The 27,708-nt window shown below is 41.2% G+C and overlaps 2 protein-coding genes across 2 annotated transcripts; one reads left to right on the forward strand and one right to left on the reverse strand.

Moving 5' to 3' along the window:
• Positions 1-502: 502 nt before the first annotated feature.
• Positions 503-1,441, forward strand: LOC102402148 (olfactory receptor 7D4-like). Its single transcript, XM_006057441.3, has one exon. The coding sequence runs from the start codon at positions 503-505 to the stop codon at positions 1,439-1,441; it is 939 nt and encodes a 312-aa protein (XP_006057503.2).
• Positions 1,442-12,782: 11,341 nt separating this feature from the next.
• Positions 12,783-26,920, reverse strand: ZNF317 (zinc finger protein 317). Its single transcript, XM_006057442.4, has 7 exons — positions 26,738-26,920; positions 18,966-19,085; positions 18,198-18,340; positions 17,641-17,767; positions 17,092-17,187; positions 16,525-16,607; positions 12,783-16,018 (listed from the first exon to the last, which is right to left on the reverse strand). Exons 2-7 carry the CDS (start codon positions 19,063-19,065, stop codon positions 14,699-14,701), a joined length of 1,869 nt encoding a protein of 622 aa, XP_006057504.2. The 5' UTR covers positions 19,066-19,085; positions 26,738-26,920; the 3' UTR covers positions 12,783-14,698.
• Positions 26,921-27,708: the final 788 nt, after the last annotated feature.

Raw genomic sequence — 27,708 nt, forward strand, 5'->3', positions numbered from 1 at the left:
TCATTTTTTAAAATTTATTAATTTATTCTTGGCTACACTGGGTCTTTGCTGCCACATGCAGGCTTTCTGTAGTTGCAGCAGGCTGAGGTTCCTCTCTAGTTGCAGTGTGTAGGTTTCTCATTGCAGTGACTTCTCTTGCTGCAGAGCAGGGGCTCTAGTGTACATGGGCTTCAGTAGTTGTGGCTCAATGACCTAGTTGCTCCACGGCATGTGGAACCCTCCTGGACCAGGGATCGAACCCATGTCCCCCTGGATTGGCAGGCAGATTCTAAACCACTGGACCCCCAAGGAAGCCCTGGAATGTTCAATTTTTAAAGAGATGTTCCAAGGAGTAGAGGTCAAAAAAAGGAAGGTATTATTGAGATCTTGGTCAACTAAAGAAAACTCATAGATAAGACATAAGACTTGAATGAATGAGTTTCAAGTATATGGCACATTCCTGTTTTGTCATTGTTTGAACACTATTCTTGCCTCTTTCCATAAGGCAATTTCCATAGCTTATATGGAAACAGAGAATCAGACAGTTATTTCAAAATTCATCCTTCTGGGGCTCTCGGATGATGTGGACCTTCAGCCCCTCCTCGTTGGACTGTTCCTGTCCATGTACCTAGTCTGTGTTACAGGGAACCTGCTCATCATCCTGGCCATCATCTCTGAGTCCAACCTCCACACCCCCATGTACTTCTTCCTCTCCAACCTGTCCTTCACTGACATCTGTTTCACCTCCACCATAGTCCCCAAGATGTTAGTGAATATCCAGAAGCAGAACAAAGGCATCACGTATGAAGGATGCCTTACCCAGATGTATTTTTTCATGACCTTTGCTGGGCTGGATAATTTGCTACTGACAGTGATGGCCTATGACCGGTTCGTGGCCATCTGTCACCCCCTGCACTACACAGTCATCATGAACCCTTACCTTTGTGGTCTCCTGCTTCTGCTTTCTTGGCTGATCTGCCTGACATATTCTTTGTTGCAAAGTTTGATGGTTTTGAGGGTATCTTTCTGCAAAGAGACAGAAATCCCCCACTTCTTCTGTGAACTTGCTCAAATTCTCAAGCTTGCCTGCTCTGACACCCTTGTCAATGACATTGTGCTGTATTTTGTAACTGGCTTGCTGGGTATTATTCCCCTGACTGGGATCCTTTTCTCTTATTCTAGAATTATCTTCTCCATAATGGGCATGTCATCTTCTGGGGGGAAGTATAAAGCCTTTTCCACCTGTGGGTCTCACCTCTCAGTTGTCTCCTTGTTCTATGGCGCAGGCCTTGGGGTCTACCTCACTTCAGGAACAGCCCATCCCTCCAGAAAGGGTTCAATAGCCTCGGTGATGTACACAATAGTCACCCCCATGCTGAACCCCTTCATCTACAGTCTGAGGAACAGGGACATGAAGGGGGCTCTAAGGAGACTTTTCACTAGAGGAACATACTCTCAGTGAGATAATGGAAGTTAAGGGCAGGCAACGGAGATCCCAAGTGCTGATAACTGGTGTCCATGAAGGTGTAATCTGAAGACACAGAAAACAAACACTACTGATGATATACTAGAAGAAAATATTTCTGAGCCAAAGACAAAGTTGAAGCCACACACTAAAATGCTCACCATCTACCAAGGAAAAAGAATGACCAATCAATAACTAAACTTCTCATGGAAACAAATCATTCCAAGGATTGAGTCCTATAAGCATCAAGGGAGAAAAAAGCAAGTCAAGAAATGCAGATGGGGAGAGGACAAGAATGACCACAAAAATTTACACATTGGCTCACCTTTAAACCCTCTCAGTTATGTTCAAACTTCTAGCACTGTGCCTGCTGGACTATGCTTTTTCCTAGTCTTGGTCTGAAAACCATTGTTTGGACTGTCTCATACCAACCTCCCTCACCCTGTAAGATTTTACTCTTATTGAGTCATGCTTTGGTGTTGGCCATTGACCTATACTCCGGACTTTAATGAGAAACTTCTTTAGGAAACTCAGTGCAGTTTCTACTTTCAGAAAAAGGAAACTCTGGTCTCTGTCGACCCATTTGATCTAAAATAAAGGTCCAAAACATTTTACTCACTGTCTTCCTTCGCTGGTCCACACTTCCCTGAATTGTCACATGCTAGGCTTCAAAGAGAAACTGTCAGCTCTTCAGAGAGCCCAAACCTGACCACCATCCTACTGTTCATTCATTTCCATAGCACTTACCGTATTTTGAGGTAGGGCAGATCACAGAGGTCAAGAGGGCTCTGGATTAATCTCTCTTCCTCATTCACTAAGGGTGCAATCTCATGCATGTTACTTAACCTCTTTGTGTTTCTGTGTACCATATTTCCTTCAGAGTTCCAATGGAGATTAAACATTATACATAAGAGAATTCAGAACAGTGTTTGGCATTAAGTATCAGAAGATCCATGAGGGCCATCTAGGTCCATGCTCACCATGGTGAAGGTACAAAGGGATCCATTATCACCAGACCAGGTGGAAAAGCTGTAGAGGGTTGATCAGGATATGGGTTTAGAAGAAGCTGAGTGAATTTCCAGAGCTGACTCACAGCACTGAGGACATCATGTAGGAGCAGCAGCCTGTCCAAGGCTCAGTCCAGAGCACCACATGCCGAAGATCAGATCTGCAGAGTCCAGGAGAGAACTTCCCTGGATCTAGAGACTAAGAATTGGACCAGGACTCCCTGCAACAGTTAACTGGGAAGGCAGAGCATCCTTTATACAGTTCAGCCCCAAGGGGAGATTCTCTTGAAATGAGGGTAAAAAATTAAAACCTGCCTTGGGTTGACCTGAGGAATGTTGAACCCTCTTAGTGAATACCTGATTTGGATCCTGGCAGACTCCAATGGTTGAATTATAACTTTCTCACTTACTCTTGGACAGAGGAGCCTGGCAGGCTATACAGTCCATTGGGTCACAAAAGTTGGACATAACTAAAGCAATTTAGTACTGTTTATAAGCAGTCTCAGATTCTTCATTGATATTAAATAATTGCTGGGGTGATTATAGAAAATTAACATCAAATGCACACATTTGCAAAAAGCAGTAGCTACCATATTTATGAACATGTTTATTTATGCCCCCATCTTGTACCAAAAGAGGTACACCTATTGGCAGGATCCTGGACTCCAGAAAGGTCTGCACAGCTGCATTCTTCTCCAGCAGGGGTCTGAGGCTGAGATACAAACTGATTGCTACTGGTGGAAAAAAAAAAAAAATCACTTTATTCAATACAACGTTTTAGCTTCCAATCATTCTATGGAACCCCTGGCCCTGGTGACCTGGAGAATTAGAATAAGATGAAGCCAAGATAGGACCATCCTAATAAGCCTGGAACAGTATGATTGTCCTCCATCTTTCAATTAGTTACAAGGGTAGAGACATTTACTATATCACAGGGATTTTCAACCTGGCTACTGTTAAAATTTGGGGCCAGATAATTCTTGGAACAGAGGGTGAGGGAGGAGCAGGGGCACTGCCCTATACATTGTAGGGTGCTTAGCAGCATTCGTGGCCTTATACATTAGACACCAGTAGCTTCCCCCACTCTCACATCCCATTCAAAAAAGATTTAAAAAAAATTATCTCCAGACATTGCCAAATATCCGTTAAGAACAAAATCACTCCTGAATGAAAATCAGAAATTTACTATGATTCAGACAACTGATGAAAGGAAAATGAAGAGAAAAAAATAAGTGACCTCAGATATCTAGATGACAGCACCCTTATGGCAGAAAGTGAAGAGGAACTAAAAAGCCTCTTGATGAAAGTGAAAGTGGAGAGTGAAAAAGTTGGCTTAAAGCTCAACATTCAGAAAACTAAGATCATGACAACTGGTCCCATCATTTCATGGCAAATAGATGGGGAAACAGTGGAAACAGTGTCAGACTTTATTTTGGGGGGCTCCAAAATCACTGCAGATGGTGACTGCAGCCATGAAATTAAAAGACGCTTACTCCTTGGAAGAAAAGTTATGATCAACCTAGATAGCATATTGAAAAGCAGACATTACTTTGCCAACAAAGGTCTGTCTAGTCAAGGCTATGGTTTTTCCTGTGGTCATGTATGGATGTGAGAGTTGGACTGTGAAGAAAGTTGAGCGCCGAAGAATTGATGCTTTTGAACTGTGGTGTTGGAGAAAACTCTTGAGAGTCCCTTGGACTGCAAGGAAATCCAACCAGTCCATTCTGAAGGAGATCAGCCCTGGGATTTCTTTGGAATGAATGATGCTAAAGCTGAAACTCCAGTACTTTGGCCACCTCATGCGAAGAGTTGACTCATTGGAAAAGACTCTGATGCTGGGAGGGATTGGGGGCAGGAGGAGAAGGGGACGACAGAGGATGAGATGGCTGGATGGCATCACTGACTCGATGGACATGAGTCTGAGTGAACTCCGGGAGTTGGTGATGGACAGGGAGGCCTGACATGCTGCGATTCATGGGGTTGAAAGAGTCGGACACGACTGAGCGACTGAACTGAACTCAACTGAACTGAGACCCTGGTTTTCCAAAGGCCCCAAATAGAACGGACCTAAGATACGAGCCTCTTCTTACAGGGAGAATGGGGCCTTAGGTCTGGTACAGAAGCATTAATGGACATTTGTTGAACTGATGAACAAATTTTAGTTCCAGAGGACATGAGCCTTGTCTGTTCACTGGTTGCCTGGGGAATGATGGGGAAGCATTAAAAGGGACATAAGGAAATATTTGGGGGCATCACCATCTTGACTCTGTGATGGTTTCACAAGTGTATATATAGGTCATAACTTATCTCAGTATATATTTTAAGAATGTGCAGCTTCATACATGTCGAATTTTTAAAGACTTATTTTGGCTGCACTGGGTCTTCATTGCTCCATGAGGGCTTTCTCTAGTTGCAGAAAGCAGGAGCTACTCTTCATTGTGATGCATGGGCTTCTCATGCGGTGGCTTCTCTTTTTGCACGGCACAGGCTCCAGAATGCATGCTCAATAGTTGTGGTGCATGGGCTTAGTTGCTCAGCAGCATGTGGGATCTTCCCAAACCAGGGATTGAACCCATGTCCCCTGCATTGCAAGGTGGATTCTTAGCCACTCGACCACCAGGAAAGCCCCTTCCTTATATGTTAATTACATCTATATAAAGTTATCCTCTCTCATTTGAAATCCTTGCACTAGAACACTGGGCTTGTGGTGACTGCAAAAAAAGGTACCATTTCTTCCCTTTCCTGTACCCACTTCCCTTCTTTGTAGCTCTGAAGATTCTTCCACCCTGGGCTCACCCACGTGACCAGCACTGGGCAATGCGGTGCAGGCAAACACGACACATACAGGCACTTGAAAAGCACCTGCACAGTGGAGCTTGTGCTCTTCTAGAACCCCCCAGCATCATATGTACAAAGCCCCAACTCACAAGGGCCATCTAGACTGTTGGAGGATGAGACCAGAATGAGGAGCAAGTAACCCCTAAGCCAAACCAGCAGTCGACTGCAAGCACCTTAGTAAGCCCAGCTAAGCACAGTCCCAACTGTCAACCAACAGAACTGTAAACTAAACAAGTGGTGGTTCTTTTACACCACTGTTTCAGGTAGTTTATTATGCAGCAATTATGAACAGGCTCCCGTCAATTCCATCTACTAAAAAGCGTGCACAGGCTACTTTCCTAAACTGAATCTCACCAAATGTCAACATATCTCTATCAATCTCAATTAACATTGAAACTGAGATTGATAAAGTCCTGATGTATGTGTATGTGTTATATAATGTCCCATGTTACCCCTCTAGTTTTATTTTCTACTTCCAAGACTGTCCTTTTTTACATGTCAGAGAATGTGATGCATGATTTTCTTTGCCTTTGCACTCATGATTGACATGCTTACTTAAATCTGATCTTGAAAACTATAAATAAACCTTCTAAGCTTAGCTTGTGTCATCTCTTCAATACAGCTGTCTTTGAACTCCAAAAGTTCAACATACCTCCTCGGGTCCTTGTTAATGGATTAACAGGCCATATTAGCTATCTTATTTATCATTTACACGGTTCCAAATAGGAAAAAGAGTTCGTCAAGACTGTATATTGTCACCCTGTTTATTTAACTTATATGCAGAGTACGTCATGAGAAACGCTGGACTGGAAGAAACACAAGCTGGAATCAAGATTGCTGGGAGAAATATCAATAACCTCAGATATGCAGATGACACTACCCTTATGGCAGAAAGTGAAGAGGAACTAAAAAGCCTCTTGATGAAAGTGAAAGTGAAGACTGAAAAAGTTGGCTTAAAGCTCAACATTCAGAAAACAAAGATCATGGCATCCAGTCCCATCACTTCATGGGAAATAGATGGGGAAACAGTGGAAACAGTGTCAGACTTTATTTTTCTGGGCTCCAAAATCACTGCAGATGGTGACTGCAGCCATGAAATTAAAAGATGCTTACTCCTTGGAAGGAAAGTTATGACCAACCTAGATAGCATATTAGAAAGCAGAGACATTACTTTGCCAACAAAGGTTCGTCTAGTCAAGGCTATGCTTTTTCCAGTAGTCATGTATGGATGTGAGAGTTGGACTGTGAAGAAGGCTGAGCACCGAAGAATTGATGCTTTTGAACTGTGGTGTTGGAGAAGACTCTTGAGAGTCCCTTGGACTGCAAGGAGATCCAACCAGTCCATTCTAAAGGAGATCAGCCCTGGGATTTCTCTGGAAGGAATGATGCTAAAGCTGAAACTCCAGTACTTTGACCACCTCATGTGAAGAGTTGACTCACTGGAAAAGACTCTGATGCTGGGAGGGACTGGGGGCAAGAGGAGAAGGGGACGACAGAATGAGATGGCTGGATGGCATCACGGACTCGTTGGACGTGAGTCTCAGTGAACTCCGGGAGTTGGTGATGGACAGGGAGGCCTGCCATGCCACGATTCATGGGGTCACAAAGAGTCGGACACAACTGAGCGACTGATCTGATCTGATCTGATATCTCCTCTTAGATCTTTACTCCTTTAGGGACAGCATCATGTCTTTCTTCCCAAAGCCCAATCCAGTATGAGGCCCTTAATTGATATTCACTGGTTCTTTAGAGAGAAAAAAATCCAGAATGGGTTGGAGTTACCCAGACATTACACAAGATAGAGCTGGTTCCTGTAGGAGAAGCCCCAAGAACTCAGGCCATAATGAGACATGAAGACTGAGTAAGAATATAATTAGAAGTCCCCTCCAGAGAGACTGTGTAAGGTAGCAGGTCTGTCCCAAGAACTGGCAGAAAAGTGCAATGAGATGCAAGAGCTCTGGGGCACTTAGGTGCAGGTGGGAATTCAGTTTCCTTCTGTCCTGTTAACTCACATGATGTTGGAACTGGGCTGATGGAGTAGCTGTGTTGGATTCCCAGGGCTCGTAATTAAAGAAACAGTCTTACATTAGTCAATGCTGAGAAAAAGTACTCTTTTCCCCTTGGGCCTGGCCTCTAGGGTACATTTATTTTTTCCTCCAAATCTAGGCAAGAGCTTCTCAGTAATTGCTATTCCTTCACTAGTGAGCTGAGGAAAACTTTTGATCTGCAAAACACTCAGTACCTTCACTCACCAATGCACAATTACTGACACCAAGCACCCAAAGACCTGCATGGAGCACTGCAAGTAGAAAGGGTGCAGGAAAGGAGAAATGACCATCGAATGTGATGGTCATTTGTGATGACCATTCAATCAAAAAATATTTTTAAATCATATGACCACTTTACTGACCTCTATGCTAGATGAAATGAGCTATTCCCCAGGAAAATACAGATTACCAATGCTGACTCCATTCAGGTTAGAAAACTTAACACAGACTAACTTCCATAAAAAGTTCCTAAGAAAATATACCATTAAAAAACAGTTCACTCAGATGGTTCATAGGGAATTCTATCTAATTTTCCAAAAACCACATAGTCCTAATGCTGTACAAACTATTCCAGAGTACTGAAAAAGAGGAAAAAATTTCTAAGTCCTCTCATGAAGCAGCCATAATACTAAAACCCAAACCAGAAAGACAGTTCTAAGAAACCATGTATCAATTACTCATGAATACCAATGCAAAATTCTCAACAAAATACTAGCAAACAATCCAACAACACATTAAGAAAATAATATACCATGGCCAATAAAATTCATTCTCGGGACACAAAATTTATTGAGTGTTGAAAATTTATTAATATATTAATAAATCAGAGGAAGAGAATCACAATCCTCCTCACAGATGTTCAGAAAAACTCTGACAAAATACAGTACACATCTATGATAAAATATTTAAGAACATAGAATACCTTCTCAATATGATAAAATATTGATCCTTGAATAACATGAGTTTGAATTGCAGGAGTCCACTTACACAGGGATTTTCTTCAAAAAATACGTATTGCAGTACCACACAATCTGCAACTGAATCCTTGGATGTGGAATCATGGATATGGAGGACCAAAAAAGTTATACACGGATTTTTTACTACATGGAGTGTCAGTGTCCCTAACCCCCATGTTGTTCAAGGGTCAACTGTATACTTCATTCTAAAAGACATTTATCTTAATCAATGGAAAAACAGGGTATTACCCCTAGAACAATACAAAAATGCCCTCTATTATCATACTAGAGGTATTAGCCAATGCAACCACACAGGCAAAAAAAATTAAGAGGCTTAAGAACTGACAAACAGGGACTTCCCTGATGGTCCAATGGGTAAGCCTCCATGTTTCCAATGCAGAGGGCCTGGGTTTGATCCTTGGCTGGGGAACTAGATCTCACATGCATGCTGTAACCAAGAGTCTGCATGCTGAAAGAGTTCAAAACCACAACTAAGAGCGCACAGCAAAAATAAATAAGTATTTTTTAAAAGACTGATAAACAAGCAAAGCTCACTCAATCTGTAGACGATACAGTAGTATCCTGGAATATCCCAGAAAATAAATAATAAAATGAAAGAATTCAGTGAAGCAGCAAATTATAAAATCAAGATACAGTATTAGTAGCTCTCACATACAAAAGCTGTGATGACATAATGGTTGAGAAATTTTAATTAACAATCTAAGATTAAATACTTAAGGAAAACCTAATGAGACTAGAATACTTGTAAAAGAAAATTTTTAAACATTCCTGAAAAACACTAAAGTAGACTTGAACAAATGGGAAAACATCCCTTGTTCTTGGATAAGACAACTTAACATTATAGAGATATTAATTCCTGACCAAGTTAACTTACAAATTCAAGGCAATGCCAATAAAAATACCAACAAGCTAGTATTATGGAGATGGACAAGTTAACAGAGAAGTACACATAACCTCCCCCAAACACACACACACAATACCTAGGAAAAGACTGAAAAAGACAAACCATGAGGAGAAACTAGTCCATCCAGATACCGAGACTTATTATAAAGCTTCTTATTTATAATTTAAACACTGTGGCATGGTGTGTGAACAAATAGAACAGTAGAATAGAATTAAGCCTAAATTTAGACCCAATCCCTATGGAATTCAGTATACGACAAAGGTAGAAAATTCCTGATGTGAAGATGTACTTTTAAAATCAATGATGTTGGGTTAATATGGAAAAAATAAAACTTAATCCTACTTCACACTCTAACACAAAAAATCAGTTCCAAGATACAGATCTAAATGTATACACAAAAACAATAAAACTTATAGAAAAAAACGTGGAATATCTTCTTGCCCTCAGGGTAAGTAAACGTTAATTACACAAGAGGAGGATGCCCATAAAGATTAGATGACATTAAAATTAAGAACTTATTTCATCAAAAGATAACAATTAAAACACTGAAGAGACAAGTCAGAATGGGGAAAATTACTTGCAAAACATCCAGCCATAAGGCCCACATCTGGAATATATAAATCAGTATGAAAAAGGCAGGCAAATTTGGTATCATCTGATCCAATTCCATAAAAGAGCCTGTTGGAAAACTATCTACAAACACTTTGGAAAACTGGCATCATTTGTGAAATATGCATCGCGTATAACCCAGTGATATTAGTCCAGGGTATAAACCCAACAGAAACTCCCGCATTTATGCACGATCAGAAATATTAAAATATGCTCATAGCAGCACTATTTACAATAGCCTCAAACTGAGAAGTCAAATGTCCACCAACACAAACTGCTTAAATAAACTGGAATATTCAAACAATGGAACACAATAAAATGTACTACTATCTAGAGGAACTCAAAACAATATGGATCAGTTTCACAAAAATTTTGAGTAAATTAAGATAGATACTAAAGAACGTATACTGTTTGGCTCCATTTGTATAGGGTCCAAAAATAAAAATCCAAGCCATGTTGTCAGAGCCAGAACACCGGTCACTCGTGGGGAGTTAGGCAAGGTTTGTTATTTGGCAAGAAGGAGTTATCAGGAATGCTAAAACATGTAAAACATTTTTCTTACCTGCTTACACAGATGAGTTCATGTGACAATTTACGGTACATGAGTTAAGGCTTCCCTGGTGGCTCAATGGCAAAAAAACATGTCTACCAATGTAGGAGACATGGGCTTGATCACTGGTTTGGAAAGATGCCCTGGAGAAGAAAATGGCAACCCACTCCAGTATTCTTGCCTGGGAAATCGAAATGCCATGGGCAGAAGAGCCAGGCGGTTTACAGTCCCTTGGGTTGCAAAAAAGTCGGATATGACTTAGCAAGTAAACAACAAAGTATGAGTTAAACACTTTGCTGAAGTTCACCAATACCTGTTTTAAATGATACCACACACAAACCATTACACAAACACTTAGAAACACCTTTGGCATTAAGATAAACTGAACATGCACAGACCTTACAACCTAACAATTTCATACTCCTGGAATAACTAACTCACCAACACTCCAGAAAGCGTGTTATACATTTTCTTAGAACAGCACTGTTCATAATCGGGGTAAGTGGAAACAAGTAAATCAGGGAAATCGGGGTAAGTCCAAAAACTGTACATCAGCTGTTGTTAAACAAATTGTGGGATGATAAGGAACCACTTATCCGAAGTGAAAATGAAACTACAGCCATATTCAATGTGACTCTCAAAATACCCTTGCTAGTTAGCCAAAAAGTTCATTTGGCTTTTTCCTGAGATCTTACAGATAGACCCAAGTGAACTTTTCGGCCAACCCAATACTTATACTGTTACTTTTTTATTTTCAAACTCTATAAACTTTTTATTTTGTATTGGGCTATAGGTGATTAACAACGTTGTGGTAATTTTACGTAAACAGTGAAGGGATTCAGCCATACATATACATGGATGCATTCTCCCCTGAACTCTCCTCCCATCCAAGCTGCCACATAACATTGAGCAGAGTTCCATGTGCTATACAGTAAGTCCTTGTTAGTTATCCATTTTAAATACAGCAACTGGACATCATTATACTTAACTTGAACTCAGCAATGAACTTCTAACAGATTTCTGTTTTTGTATCCTATCCCTCTACTTAGCCAACCAACCCAAAAGCCAATATGATTCTTTAAAACAGAGATGGAATAGTTGTTACTTCTCTATACAGAACCCTCCACTGACCTTCCACAGAGAATAAAAGGCAAAGTCTTTCCAGTTGACCTACAAGATGCCTCTGTGAAAAGGATCCCAATCCAGCTCCGACCTTACCACCTTCTGTGACTCCTAAGCTTGCCAGATTCCAGCCACACTGGCCCTAGCAAGCAAAATTCTTTTTTCATGACCTCTGAACTGCCTCAGGTCCTCTTGCACACATTAGAACGTGGCACACACTTGCAGGGAATTTACATCTCTGCTCTATAATGTCCCCTTAAGCAACAGGTTTTCCCTATCCATAAAATAGATTCAATGAACCCCCACATCCCTGTCATCATCACCATACTGAAATTTGGGGGCACTGAATTGACTGCCGATATACCACATATTTATTCATTTGTTTATCACGTGTCTTCATCCCATGTAGAATGTGATCACCATAAAGGCAAAAATCCTGATTCATTGCTATAGACTCAGGGCACAGAACAGGGCCTGACACTTGAAACACGGGCACAGGGACCTCCCTGGTGGTCCAGTGGGTAAGACTTGTGTTCCCAAAGCAGGGGGCCCAGGTTCCATCCCTGGTCAGGGAACTAGAGTCCACACGATGCAACTAAAGATCCTGTATGCCCAACTAAGACATGGCACAGCCAGATAAATAAATATTTAAAATAAACAACAAAAAAGGCATTACAACTTGTTAATGAGCTGACTTCAAACAAGTAACATTAAACTTCCTTGCCTCAGATTGCCCATATGCAAAAGGGTGTTATTGGCAGTACCTATTTCTCAGGGCTTTTGCAAAAACCATTACACTTACTTCAACACAAGTCAAGAAATAATACTTAAGCACATCAGAGACATGAAATACAATTTTATAAAAACAGGAGTACAGGATTTTTGTTATTTAGTCACTAAGTCATGTCTGACTCTTTTGCGACCCCATGGACTGTAGTCTGCCAGGCTCCTCTGTCCATAAGATTTTCCAGGCAGGAATAATGAAGTGGGTTGCCACTTAATTCTTCATGGGATCTTCCTGACCCAGGGATGGAACCCAGGTCTCCTGCATTGCAGGTGGATTCTTTACCACTAAGCCACCGGGGATGCCCTTAAGGATTTTTAAAAACCCAAATCCAACAATTATAAGCAGATTATACCAACATGTATAGCAGCAGCTACCCAACCCCACTAATGACTTGATGCATGGGTTACAGACAACACCCAATCTGGTACAGTAGAACATTCCCACCACCAATAAAACAATTATTAAATAGATTAAACAATGAAATATCCAAAGCAGCTTAAACCAATAACCAGTTTTATTTTTTCTCATGTAATAGTAAGTCTGGAAATAACAAATCCAGGGCTAGTGCAGACACTCAAAGAGGCCACCGAGGAAGCCAAGATTATTGTCATTTTTCTGCAATAAACTGACCCACCCCTCTTGCTTAGCCTGTGGCTTGCATCCTCATGGTCATAACATGGATCTTTAACACTAGGTACTGGATCTCTTCTCAAGGTGAGAAGTAAGGGGAAATGGGGGGGGGGGGGGGGGTGCAGAAAATGTAGAGAGGAATCCAGGTAAGACAGACCCTTTTTCAAGTGCTTTCTCACAGCCTGTATCGTGGAATCTGCTTTTTTTGTCAATGGCCAGGCTGTGGACATGGACTCTACTAGTTGCAGGAAAACCTGTAAGAGATTTTCTAAAATAGCATACCTTACTAATCAGAACTTGGATCTTTCTGATATGAAAGAAAAAGATACTGAAGATACAACTACAAGTTTAGATTACTTTGGCTGGACAGGAGGCCAAAAACATTTCAAAGGACCAATTTGATGATGACATCCTGCTCTGATCACAACTTATTTGAATTAGATATTTGTAACAAACAGGTACTAAAAATACCCACAAGTTACACAGCACATGACACTATTCTAAACAAACAAAAAACCCACTGTTTAAAGTAAGTTGTCCAAAAGGAAATAAACACATATCACAAATGAAATTATAGTAGAATTACTATGTACAAACCTTCTGTGATGAGGCATGAGGGTTATTTGCAAGAGCATAACATTAAAATTAAAGACTGAAAAATTAATGAGCTGGGGTCCATTTTCGTGATAGAAGACTGATAAGTGCAATTCCACATGTACTGAGAAATCCTAATGGGGAAAGAATTCTGATACACACACGTGAGAGGGCTGTGGATGAAACTCCACAGAGGGATTGTCTGCAGTGTGGGTTCTCATGTGATTCCTAAAACAATTATACTGAGTATAGTTTTCAAGCTGTAAATAGGAATTTCCCATAATGTGAGTACCCACGTGTTTCACAAAAATATGAGGAATTGTTGGTTAAAATTTCTCAACCTTAGCAATACTGACATTCTGGGGCACATACTTTCTCCCTCTTGAGGAAAGCCCCTGTGCATTGTAGGATATTTAGCAGCATCCTTGGTGTCTTCCAAAACATGCCAATGGCAACTCCCCCTCCACCTTTAAAGACCAACTATGTCTCTAGATTTGCCAAATGTCCCCCAGGGAGCAAAATTATCCCCACTGCGGTAGATAAAGAATTGGCTTTTTTTTTTTTTTCTGTAAAGGGCCAGAGAGATGAGTATTTTAGGCTTTGTGGGCCAAAAGTGGTCTCCATCACATATTTTTCTTCTTTAAAAACACCACCACTATTCTAAACTTGCCAGCTGCATTAAAACAGACTGTTGGCTATAGCTTGCCAACCTGTTACTGGCTTCCCCATGGTCCTTATTTCATAGATTTTCCTCTTTAGTGTGATCTCTCTCATAAGGAATACAATCAGACCAGGAAAGGATTGTCCAGTCATGGAATTTACAGAGATCCTCCAGGATGAGCTTGTTCTTGTGCCCAGAGATACAAGGTGGTACTAAAGTCATTCTGATATTAAATACCAGGTTAGGGGTTCCCTCTCAAAGTTCTCCTGTTTGTTGAGAGCTACATGTACACTGACGGCTTCCTCGCACCTCACATATACGTTTTCTCAACCACCGTGAGTTCTCACATAGTTCCAATGTGACATGGAAAAATCCAAGTCTTTCCACAGTTTTTATACAAACTGGATTTCTCCCAAGTTAACAATTTATGCCCAGTGAGATGAGTTCCTCAAAGCTTCCTGCCTTCCTGACACCTGTCAGGTTCCCTGCCAATCTGAGTTCTCATGTTTTTCTTTAAAAAAGATGTGTCATTGGAGTCTTTTCCACACCGATGACACAAAGAGCTTCTCACCCCGGTGAGTTTTCACGTGGCTCCTGAGGGACGAATGGTCACTGAAGGCTTTCCCGCAGGCCAGGCATTCATAGGGCTTCTCCCCAGTGTGTATCCTTCTGTGCACATTGAGGTTCGAACCGATGCTGAAGGCCTTCCCACAGTGGTCGCACTCATAGGGCTTCTCTCCTGTGTGACTTCTCATGTGTGTCTTGAGGGTCGACTGGTTTCTGAAGGCTTTCCCACACTGTCTGCATTCAACACGCTTCTTCACGAGATGAATGCTCATGTGCCTCCTCCGGGATAAATAGTCTCCAAAGACCTTCCCACAGGCAGCACACTCATAGCGTCTCTCTTGGGTGTGGATCTTCCTGTGCGCAGTTAGGTTGGAGCTCGCACTGAAGGCTTTCCCGCAGAGGTCACACCCATATGGCTTCTCTCCAGTATGGGAATTCATGTGCGTCTTGAGGATGGACTGGTTCCTGAATGCCTTCCCGCACTGTCTGCACTCAACAGGCTTCTTTACAATATGAATTCTCATGTGTTTCCTCCGTGACAGGAGGTCCCCGAAAGATTTCCCACACTCTTTACACTCGTAGGTTTTCTCTACTGTGTGGTTCTTCTTGTGCAAGTTAAAGTTTGACTTCCACCGGAAGGCTTTCCCACACTGCGTGCACGCGTAGGGCTTCTCCCCAGTATGATTCCTGACGTGCTCTTTGAGATGGGAGGGGTGCTGGAAAGCCTTGCCACAATCATGACACTCGTAGGGTCTCTCCCCAGTGTGTGTTCTCCTGTGGGCAATGAGGTGGCAGCTCCGGCCATAAGCCTTCCCACACTCATCACACTTGTACGGCCGCTCCCCAGTGTGGACTCTCATGTGTATCTTCAGGGAGGAGAGGGTGCGGAAGGCATTCCCACATTGAGTGCAGTCGAAGGGCTTCTCTGTGAGATGAGTTCTTGCGTGACTCCTGAGGGCTGAGGGGTCATTGAAAGCCTTCCCACAGGCACTGCACTCATAGGGCTTCTCCCCAGTATGTATTCTCCTGTGCCGTGTGAGGGAAGCACTTGTGGTGAAGGCCTTCTGGCACTGATGACATTCATGCATCTTCCTCCCATTGTAAATGCTCACATGTTGGGTTACATGGGACCTGTTCCTGAAAGTCACCCCGCAGTCCCGGAGGTGGTACGGTCTCTTGCCAGTGTGCCTTCCCATCTGCTGAGTGAGATGAGCGCCTATGCTGAAGACGTCAAACAAGTTAGTGTACTCCGCGGACTTCTCTCCAAGCTGACTGTTTTCCTGTTGATGGAAAGGGAGCACTAAGGCATTTAGGAAATGACTAAGGCATTTCCCATGTTTGTTACGTTCCTAAGACTATCCCCACATAAAATGATATAAGTAGAAGCATACTGTAATTACTAATGATGTCACAATCTGCAAAGCAGAAGTATTGCTCCTGCCCTGTATGGACTCCATCAAAAAAGAAAATAAATGAATGCCATGAATGTAACTTTCACAAAGCTTCTTGCATATATACTTGGTTAACTGTTTAAAACTAAATTAAGCCAACACTCAACATCTGAGATGTAGTTATAGAAATAATTACTCAATAGGACTTTAAGAAAAGTCTGGGGCCAAATTCAGGGTTTTCCCCAAACTGGTAATACTATCTCTATCACTGTTTGCTCTTCGGGGTGACTGAGGGGTGTAGGGGACCTGCCTGGTTTTGAGAAGCTTTTCTAACTCAGGCTGACCCTGTCCTCTCCCAATATGGAAGATTTAGAATTATTCCAAGGAAATCTTACCACTGTCACACCATTAGATGTCTCCTTCCCAAAAATATCTTCCATAAGAATTGACCATTTGGTTTTAGATGGCGTCGCCCAATCTGAAACAAATTGGGAAAATATCAACCTGCTGGTGAAGGAAAATGGTGGGCTGACAGTGACAAAAACAGAGATGGCTTTCTTTACAGATACAAACCATAAAGAAGAGAAGGGAATGCCAGAGGGGAGAACACACATAAGTAAAAAGGACTGAGAAATCTGGATGTGTGAGACATTTGGCAATGAAGGGGGTAGAAATTTAAGTTGACTCACTAAGATTAACTCTTCAAATACTGACACTGATAATGATATTAAGAGTATGACCAGGAATGTTGAATAGGAAAGAATGGGACAAAGAGCCCACATGGCCACCTCAAATTTAAAGATGAAGGGACACCGAAACCAAAAGACTTTTAAGAGGATGGAGGTGTAGTGAAAGAGAAAGCGCATTTTCAACCTGGGTGAGGTTTCCCAATGAAACTCCATTCATCCCCATTGCTGGCAAGAGCCGATTCTCAGCAGCACTTCTGTCTGCCTGGTGCTTACCGGGACAAGGGCCTCGGTGAAGTTCCCGATCCTCTGTCCTCAGCTCCTCTTCTTGCTCCAAGTGGGAGATGAGGCTGGGTTTGCCCACCTGGCACCCTACTCACAGGGAAAGACATATGTTGAGGGAAGATCGTGCAGAGGACCACCCGTTCCAATAGTCTGGGGTCAGTGTTTTGGTCTTCAGTGTTCTGAGGATGGACAAGTCTGACTTAGGAGCAGCAAAACGGTGGTGCCACATTTCTAAGGAACACAGTGAAAGGCTTTCATAAAACACAAAACCCCAAATATTCCCAAACATTTTGCCCTTCAAAAAAATGAGGATTTCTTAACTCAGATAACTATGCCCAAGCTCAGACACACATAACTTCCAAGGTCAATGCAGTGGACAGACCTCAATATCCAAAGGGAGATACCACTAGGGCAGGGACCAGGTCAACTTGTTCATAACTGTATTCTAAATTCCCACACAGTTCCTGAGCCACAGCAAGCACTTGTAACAAGGACATTTGATTCATGAATGAACAAATGAAGAAATGACACCAGCCTTACCCACTGAGGCAAGGTTGCTGTAGTTCTCCAGCATCACATCTTTGTACAGTTTTCTCTGAGTAGAGTCCAGTAAGGGCCACTCCTTCTCAGTGAAGTCCACAGCAACATCCTGAAAAGTCACTGATTCCTGAAACACCACACACATTTGGGGTCAGTGAGAACCCAGCCAGTGAGAACTCATCCAGATGGCTGAGGACAAAGACTACGTGTGAGAGACTCTAAACACAGGATTTTCAATACAGGGCTCTGAGGTCTAAACATTTACTTTAGAAGACAGTCCTTAGATGTTTTCTCTTCCTTATAAGATAATTTCATCCTATCTCATTGCTTCAAATTCAACTCTGACATGGGATCAAACCTCCTTTCACTTCCAGCCTGGCCTGAGAGCTTTGAACTGTATGATGAAAAAACAACCTGTTACATGTCATTTTCCCTAACATCCCTGATACCAACCTCACAACCTTCTCTGGCTCTTCCTCTTACACTCTGATCAGGCATCCATCAGCCTAGATGAAGACCCTCCCCCACCTTCAGGGGTCTTAAAGAGCTTGGTATACCTGGGATGGTTCAACACTGGTTGATGTATGAGGCTCCAGGCCATTGCATGCAAACAGGTCCACATCCTGCGGACAGGAATGGTCTTTTGAAGAAAGAGGAACTTCTGACTCATGCATATAGGCAGGCTCCTGACTGGATATAGCTAGAGAAGAGAGAATCCATGAGGATTAAAGCCCACCTGACACTCGCAAATCAGGAAATGATCCCATACTAATTATGTGTGTGTGCAGTGCACATGCTCCAATCACAATCACACACACACACATACACAAGTTGTGTGACAAGCCAGAGCAGCCCTGCTCCACTTAAGGATAGGAAAAAGAGTGGTGGGCCTACATAGCCATAAAGAAAATGACACACATCCTCAAAAAATAAAAAAGAAAGAAACTAATATATGTTCTCAAAAAAAAAAAAGAAAATTATATACATTCTCAATTTATGAGTGAAGAAATGAAAGTTCTAAGAGATGGAGCTATTACTTTGCTCAGATTTATCAAAATAATAAATGGGTTATCAATTACCTGTAGCCTTCTTAACTCACCAACTACAAACACTCCCTGCCTCACCCAAACTCACAAAGACCCTGAATCAGACACAGTTGCCAGGGGAGCTCTCAGGACTTTGCCCCACCCACTTCAGTTCACACATCCGCCACCATTTTTGACCTGGCAGCCCTCCCACCAGCTATGCACATCCTTGCCCTCCGTGAAGTGGCAGGAGCCATGGAAGCTTGATTTCTGAGGGCATTCAACACCCAAAGAACTTACCACATGTGGGAGCCAGGCCGAGAGCTGCCATCTTGCGAGAATGACAGTAAATCTGCCTGAAAAGCAGGGCCTTGGACCAGGAAGCTACTTTCTCTCTCATGGGTCTCCTGGAGCGGACATCTGTAGGAAATGAGAGAAAGACTACTAGGTGTAGCCAAAGGTTTTTCTGTCTCTCCCACTCACATGACAATTCTGACTTTTGTTTTTCAGCATTTCCTCTTTTGAGCAGCAAGTTCTGTCACATCCTAGGCCTTAACCTTGCTTAGGTAAAACCTCCAGGCAACATGGTGGAGGTCCTGGACTCACCTCAACTAAGGCTCAGAGTCACTCTCTCAAGTAATGTGTCACCAATTGTTATTCAGTTGCTAAGCCATGTCCAACTCTTTGCGACTCCATGGACCGTAGCCCACCAGGCTCCTCTGTCTATGAAATTACCCAGGCAAGAATACTGGAGTGGTTGCCATTTCCTACTCCAGGGGATTGTCCCAACCCAGGGATCAAACCTGCATCTCCTGCTTGGCAAGCAGATTCTTTACCACTGAGCCACATGAGAAGTCCATATTACCAATTACAATTATACAAAACTCTGTCACTCACTAAACACTTAAGCTCCAGACTTATTCAAGGCTCATCCTGGCTTATGATGGTTCAAGTAACCATGAGGAGGATCCATCTAGGACCATGTGTTCTGATCTCCAATGCCTTTTGGCCCCATACTCTATGTCAACATACACAACTGTGAGCTACAGCTCAGGGCTTTTCATCAGTAGAATCAGGTTCACCTCACTAACAATGATTCAAAAATTTGCTCTCTGGACAAAATCTCCTACTCAATGTATACCGTTAGACAAGAAATGCCAGGAAGACAAAGATTTTTCACGTCTTTGTTTTGTTCACTGCTGCAGTGTCTGAAGAGCTTCCCCATGTGGCTCAGTGGGTAAAAGAACCCACCTGCCAATGCAGGATACATAAGAGATGCAGGTTCAATCCCTGAGTCAGGAAGATTCCCCTGGAGAAGGAAATGGCAACCCGCTCTCCAGTATTTTGTCTGGAAAATCCAATGGACAGAGGTGCCTGGCAGGCTACAGTCTATGGGGTCACAAAGAGTTGGACATGACTAAGCAACTGAGTACACAGTGTCTGGAACAGCACCTCAAATAATAAACAGGTTTAAAGTGAGTGAAAGAATGAATGGTGACAAATAAGCTGATCCACATTTCTCTTCATATTGAGATAACATCCCTGGGCCTTGGGGTCTTGGGAAGATCACAAGGGATGGAACTTGGAGGGGAGGGGGATCCTGTTCAGATCCTATGAGATATATGTTGACACAGCCATGTGGCTTAGGCACGCCTTGGCCCTTACTGTTCACCATCTGCATTATGGGGCAAGGTATACAAGTGGTTAAAGCCTGGATGGAGAATGCACTCACATCAATTTCAAATCTGTGGGATATTTTCAAAGTCTCATGATAATGTAAACTATAGACCAGAGCAAGGTTCTGGAGTATTTCTCATCTGAGCAATTATACCACTTGTTGAGCTAGAATTGGTGACCCTGGATACAGATCTCAGCATCACACAAGCACAGAGTTAAAGCCACCATGTATTTTGCATACTCACATGCATTTCTACCTCACCCTAATCTTACCACTGCTCCTCACAATTACAAAAGACATACCTTCATCGTTTTTGAGTCCAAAACACATTATATCCTCTACAATTGTTCTATTATGATTTCTCCTTTTGTGGCCATAATTCCTCTGATATTTGATTTAAAATCCCCATATTCAATTTTGTAATACAACCCAGAGATATTCAGAATTTGCAGGTGGAACTACTACAGAGAGAATAATCTTTCTGTTACATTTATTGAGTGGTATTTCTGCCCCTGCTAGAACTGTTTCTACCAGTCATTCCTGTAGGTCCAAAGAAACAATAGTTTTGAGAATACTGCAAGCCATTTTTTTTACTCCAGAAATGTGTTACACTCATAAATTAACATCTCTATACTTCACTATCTGTAAGCTTTCAACCAATCAGATGAAATGTCCCAGGGGATAAAAGGACAGATTAATACTTCTGTTTCCAACAGGCAATCTACATATACTGGTTAAATCTTCCATTCAAAACTATTTTAAGCGCAATACAAAATAAACACAGGTATTTTTTAAAATCATTCACACACTGGTAATAAATATGCAGAAATTTTAAAATGTGTAATTTCTAAAAGGACAATTACAATTGTTAAAATAAAGGCAAAATGTTGAAATAAAGAGTTTCATCAGATTACACAGTCCCCCTCTTAAAAAAAACAAACAAACAAAAAACGTTTTTCAGAGTCTTACACAAAGTGTGGTCCTCAAGCCAGCTGCATAAACTTCACCTAGAGAACTTTAATAATTCTGCTTCCCAGTTCATATCCAAGCCCAATTAAATGAAAGTTTTGAAGTAGACTGATGAATCTATTTTATTAATAACAAGCATTATAGGTGACTTTTACACAGGCTTAAATTTAAAAACCACTTCTAGAGAATAAACATGAGGGCACACAGATAAAGAGATGATAAGCATAAAGAGCCATGGGAGACAGAGGAAAATGGCTGAATTGATTCTAAACAGAATTCTAAAAGGAGAAGGAAGGAGTCCAGGCAATTATTGCAAAACACAGTAGCTGTGAATTTCTCATTTCAGAAGGCAAATATGAAGACACTGAAGATAAACACAGATCACAGTTAGATACAATTAAACTGAACCAGAGAACAAAAATGGCAAAGGAATATCTGAACAGCAGCCCGGGAGGAAAATAACGCAGGTTACCTTTAAGGCAATGGTTCTTAAACTTCAAGCTGCATCTCAATCACCTGGAGAGCTTGTTAAAACTGGAAATGTATTTTAAAAAACTCACATTGCTACGTCCTGCTGCTGCTGCTGCTGCTAAGTCGCTTCAGTTGTGTCTGACTCTGTGCGACCCCACAGATGGCAGCCCACCAGCCTGGGATTCTCCAGGCAAGAACACCGGAGTGGGTTGCCATGTCCTTCTCCAAAGCATGAAAGTGAAAAGTGAAAGTGAAGTCGCTCAGTCGTGTCTGACTCTTTGCGACCCCATGGACTGCAGCCTACCAGGCTCCTCCATCCATGGGATTTTCCAGGCAAGAGTACTGGAGTGGGGTGCCATCGCCTTCTCCGTTGCTAGGCCCTAGCCCCAGTTTTTGACTCCGAAGATATGGGGTGTGAAATGCAAGAATATGCATTTATAACAAATTCCTGGTGATGATGATGCTGTTGGTCTGAAGAATACACTTTAAGAATCACTGCTTTAAAAAAGTAAAACATTAGGCTGACACCTGACTTCTGGCCAGCAATAATGGGAGCCAGAAGATAGTGAAACATCTTCATGGCTCTGGAATATACTTTAAAAATCAAAATGTCCATTAAGATGGCAAAATAACATCATATTTGAACTTGCCACTCACAGAAAAGAGAAATTCTAAAACAAATATTTTAGGGAGAAAGGAAAATTCAAGGAAGCAAAGACTGTTAAGAACTTACACCAAAGGGTCCAAGAACCAAAGAAAGAACACAACAAGGAAAATGTGTGGGTATAATGAAACTAAACATGACTACACACGATAATCTCTTTTGAGTTTAAAAAAAAGACAGAATTAGAATGCATGATCAGTGGCATGATCTGATGGTCCAGTGGCTAAACTTCTGCTCACAATGCAGGGGTACCAGGTTCAATCCCTGGTCAGGGAACTTAACCCTGCATGCCACAAAATAAAGATGAAGACTGAAGATCCTGTTTGCCACAACTACAACCAAGTACAACCAAATAATTAAATAAATATTTTTTAAAAATAATAAAATAAAATGGATGATCACAAAACCATGTAAACAAGGACAGTGATAAGGTATCAAAAATCTAAATTTCATGAACAAACAAGAATAAGAATTCTCCAAGACAACTACTAAGATAATACACATAAATTATATACACACACACACACACACACACATATATAAACACACACGATAAATTCCAACAAGCAGAGAAAAATGTGGAGTGAACAAAATTCTCAAATCAAAAGCTAGAGGGCGGGGGAAAAAAAAATCTATAAAAAAGCTGACCAAACGCTTCAACTACAGTAGAGAGATTCTCAAAATGGAGTAAAAACAATCCAGTTACATGCTGTTTGCAAGAACATCTTAAAAATAAGTATATAGCAAGAATGGAAAGGTAAATGGGCTTCCCTTGTGGCTCAGCTGGTAAAGAATCTGCATACAATGCGGGTAGACCTGGGTTCAATCCCTGGGTTGGGAAGATCCCCTAGAGAAGAGAAAGGCTACCCACTCCAGTATTCTGGCCTGGAAAATTCCATGGACTGTATAGTCCATGGGGTCACAAAGAGTCGGACATGACTGAATGACTTTCGCTTCACATACAAGGTAAATACTTTAAAAAAAATCTGGTTTAAATATTTTAATACCAGAATGAATTAAAGCAAAAAGGCTAAGAGTAAAAACTGAGGAACTGCATAATGAAAAAAGGTATAACCCCTGAAAAAGATATATACTGTTTTAGCTATATATGTTTTAGCCTCAAAAATACAGGCAGAGGGTGGTAGGTCTCTAAGGAGAATGGACAAAGCCACTACCAGAGCTTTCAATAATACATTCAAGCAGACAACTCAATAACTATATGCAGACTGCACAAGATGAAATAGTATTTCCTAACTATAAAATCCAACCACACATGGGGTCCAATGTGTTGTCTCAGAAAATGACATGAAGCTGACTACAGTGTAAGTTAGCAAACAATAACAAAAAGACAACCAGAAAAAAGTCACAGAAATTGAAACTAAAAGTCCTAAATAACTTTCATGTCAAAGAAGTTATAGTATTTGATAATACTTAGAACTGAAATACAATAGAATACTCACTACAGTCCTTTAGGACGTGCAGTTATCCAATGTAAGAAATTGTAAAGAAACGTGCCAAGAAAGTAAAAGAAGAAAATTATGAAGAACACAAAGTTATGAAACAGAAAACATACATATTATAAAGTGGTTCAATCAAGCCAAAAGTTTTAAGAGAAAAACAAAATTGACACAATTCTGACAGGACTTATTTAAAATAAAGGAAAGAACATATAAATATGAGAATGAAAAACTGGTAACATTACATATGTATCAAGCATTCAAAACACAGTAAGAGATGACTTCATGGCAAACAGATGGGGAAACAATGGAAAGTGACAGACTTTATTTTTGGGGGGCTCCCAAATCACTGCAGATGATGACTGCAGCCATGAAATTAAAAGACACTTGCTCCTTGGAAGAAGAGCTACGACCAACCTAGACGGCATATTAAAAAGCAGAGACAAAGGTCTCTCTAGTCAAAGCTATGGTTTTTCCAGTAGTCATGTATGGATGTGAGAGTTGGACTATAAAGAAAGCTGTGCGCTGAAGAGTTGATGTTTTTGAACTGTGGTGTTGGAGAAGACTCTTGAGAGTCCCTTGGACTGCAAGGAGATCCAACCAGGCCATCCTAAAGGAAATCAGTCCTGAATATTCATTGGAAGGACTGATGCTAAAGCTGAAACTCCAATCCTTTGGCCACCTGATGTGAAGAACCACTCACTGGAAAAGACCCTAATGCTGCAAAAGATTGAAGACAGGAGGAGAAGGGAACGATAGAGGATGAGATGGTTGGATGGCATCACTGACATGATGGACATAAGTTTGAGTAGGCTCCAGGAGTTGGTGATGGACAGGGAAGCCTGGCATGCTGCAGTCCATGGGCACACAAAGAGTCAGACACGACTAAGCAACTGAACTGAACTGAATTCAAGACCATATTTTAACAACTTTGATTATACAATTTAGCTTTAGATGGAATGAATAAGTTCCTAAAGAAATTTAATTTACCATAATTAAATAGAGAACTTGGATGCCCTTTGACTCCTAGAGAACTGAAACAACAGCTTTAGAAAAAAAAAAAAAAAATCTCCAGACCCCAGTGGTTTTTCCTGGTACAATTCCCTTGTAAAGAAAAAGTGATTCTACCCTTAGGTAAAATATTCCAGAGTTTAGAAATAAAGAAAGAACATTCCCACCCCATTTTATGAGGCTGGCATAAACCTGAAACAGAAAAGGAAAATTACAAACCAATTTCACTCAAATGTAGATTGGTTTAATTTTGTAATTGGTTTAATACTATTACCAGGTAAATAAGATAATCATATTTTTCACTTATTCGTTTAAAGCACAAACAGAACTAGAACCTACAGATCAGGCATAGTTTGAGATGACTTAAGTACATCAACACATCAAAGTAGATGCTGGGAAAAAAAAAATCATTCGGTAAGAGTGATTTTCATGACAAAAATCTCTTAGATTAGGAAAAAGGAGCTTCCTTTACCTAATACTATTTTTTTTTTTTAAAAAGCTTTCAGCTAACACTCAAGTTAATTCCCCTTAAGGTCAGAAAGAAAACAGGACTGCCTCAAGTTGGCTTTTCGAACTCCATTCAATGCTACTGGAAGTCCAGCAAAGAAAGTAAATAATAAAAATAAATGTGTGATACGAAAGAAAAACATAAATATAAATCAGTACTTTCCAAGGAATAAAACTAACAATAACAAAAACCATTATATCTTTCTTGCTGATACTCATAAAACTTGACTGAAAAGCATTATAGAAGATGTAATCAGTTAACTGTAAAATTCAATGGCATAATAATGCCAATATTCTCAAAATTTATACACACGCACAGGTGTGTGTGTGTGTGTCTGTGTGTGTATGTATATGTGTGTGTGTGTATAACACAATTTGCAAATAAAACCACAGTATATGGAGCTTTGTAGACTAAAATTTAAGTCACTATATCTAAAAAAGAATGGTAGGCGCATGTCTCTGAAAATACTTGGGTGCATGTAATTCATAGTAAGTAATTATCAAAATTAGGAAATACATTTTTAAGAAAACATATAAGCAGTAAAATCCAGGGGAAAAATCATGGAGAAGGAGGTGGATGCAGTTCAGAAGAATACAGGTTTCTGAGTTTTCATAATCTTATTTTTCTTGTCCTAGTTTGAGGAATCACTTTCTTCTTCTTTTAATTTTGTGTGTTTTCATACTTTGGGTGGGGGGGACAAATATGTCTTATATTCTAATTTTAAAAATTATTCGAAGGGAAAATAGAAAGCACCAAATAAGATGGCAAAAGTCAATTCAAATATTAGTAATCACATTAAATATTAATGGACTAATTCTCAAGTTAAACAACAACGTTGAAGTGCATTTTTAAATCTAGTCATAGACTATTTACTCGACAGTCAACTAAAGTAAATAACAGAGAAGTTTAAGTGTAAAAAAGCATTCAAGACAAATGTTAACTGAAAGAAAACCAGTGTGCTGCTATTAATATTAGACAAAAATGACCACAAAGCAAAAGGTAGGTAGTTTATCCTTGGGTCTCCAATTCCTGACTCACATATCCACCTCAATAACGTCCTGACCTCATCTGGAATGGACTTTTCTGTCCCCATCCCAAGATGTCAATTATTTTGGACCACATCACTGGTGCCTCACCCGGGTCCTAAACTTCGTCACCAGCACTTCATACCGCTTATCACAGTGTCTAAAACACACTCCTGCCTGGCTTCTCGGTCCCAGGTCCTGTCCCCTGTTAACTCCGCCGGCCTTTTGGGCCTCCCGGGTTCTCACGAAGGCCAAGAGTAAAGGGTTAAGTGAGGAAAGCAGGACTTACACCACCGACAGTAGAATCATGGGAAGCAAAGGTCACGGAAGCTGCGGCCGAAGGGATGACAAGTTCATACGGAAAGTCCGATAGGCCGCGGGGACCAAGAGCTTGTAAGAAACCACGGTGGACCACTCCTCTTCCCATGTGTATAGCAGCACTCTCCTCCCAAGAGTAATGGCTTCCGCTTCACTTCCGCCTTCTAAGTGTCGCGGGACTTCAAAACTGGACGCGAACAAGGAAGCACAGAGCGGAAAGGATTCTGGGAAATGTAGTTTTGGAATTAAAGTGGGCCTGAGTGGGTTACCTAGATGTGATCTCCGAACCAGGCACATTTTCTCCAACTTATAATTGTTCAAGTCCCTTGGTAATCAGTTTTCAGGCCTCTTTTCGTCCTATGTCTATGTTAGCACTGAATCTTACCATTTTAAGTAAACAGTGCTTTTAATGGATACATTAAAATGCTGCAAATCAAACTCCTGACTCCAGCTTATCGACATCAAATAATAGCAACCCCATCTTTCCACATTTCCATTATAAACTTGACAACAGGCTGGACTCTTCTCCTTCCAACAGGGAATGCTCAGTTCTACCTTGACCATCAGCCATGAATCTTACTGCTTTGCAAGAAATATTTTTCCTCTTTCTGAGTCAAGAAAGGTCACAGCAGCTCTTGAAACCAAGCAGGATCCATCTTATCCTCTGTTGCCCTCTTCTCCTGCCTTCAGTCTTTCCCAGCATCAGGGTCTTTTCCAATGATGGTTCTTCCAATCAGGTGGCCAGAGTTATTGGAGCTTCAGCTTCAGCGTCAGTCCTTCCATTAGTGTTCTCAGTTGATTTCCTTTAGGATTGATAGATTTTATCTTCTTGCTGTCCAAGGGACTCAAAAGGGTCTTCTCCAGCACCACAGTTTGAGAGAAGCAATTCTTTGGCCCTCAGCACTCACATCTGTGCAGCTTCCATGATGGTTCAGAGGGCAA

The sequence above is a fragment of the Bubalus bubalis genome, chromosome 9, assembly GCF_019923935.1.
Source record: "Bubalus bubalis isolate 160015118507 breed Murrah chromosome 9, NDDB_SH_1, whole genome shotgun sequence".
NCBI lineage: Eukaryota > Metazoa > Chordata > Mammalia > Artiodactyla > Bovidae > Bubalus > Bubalus bubalis.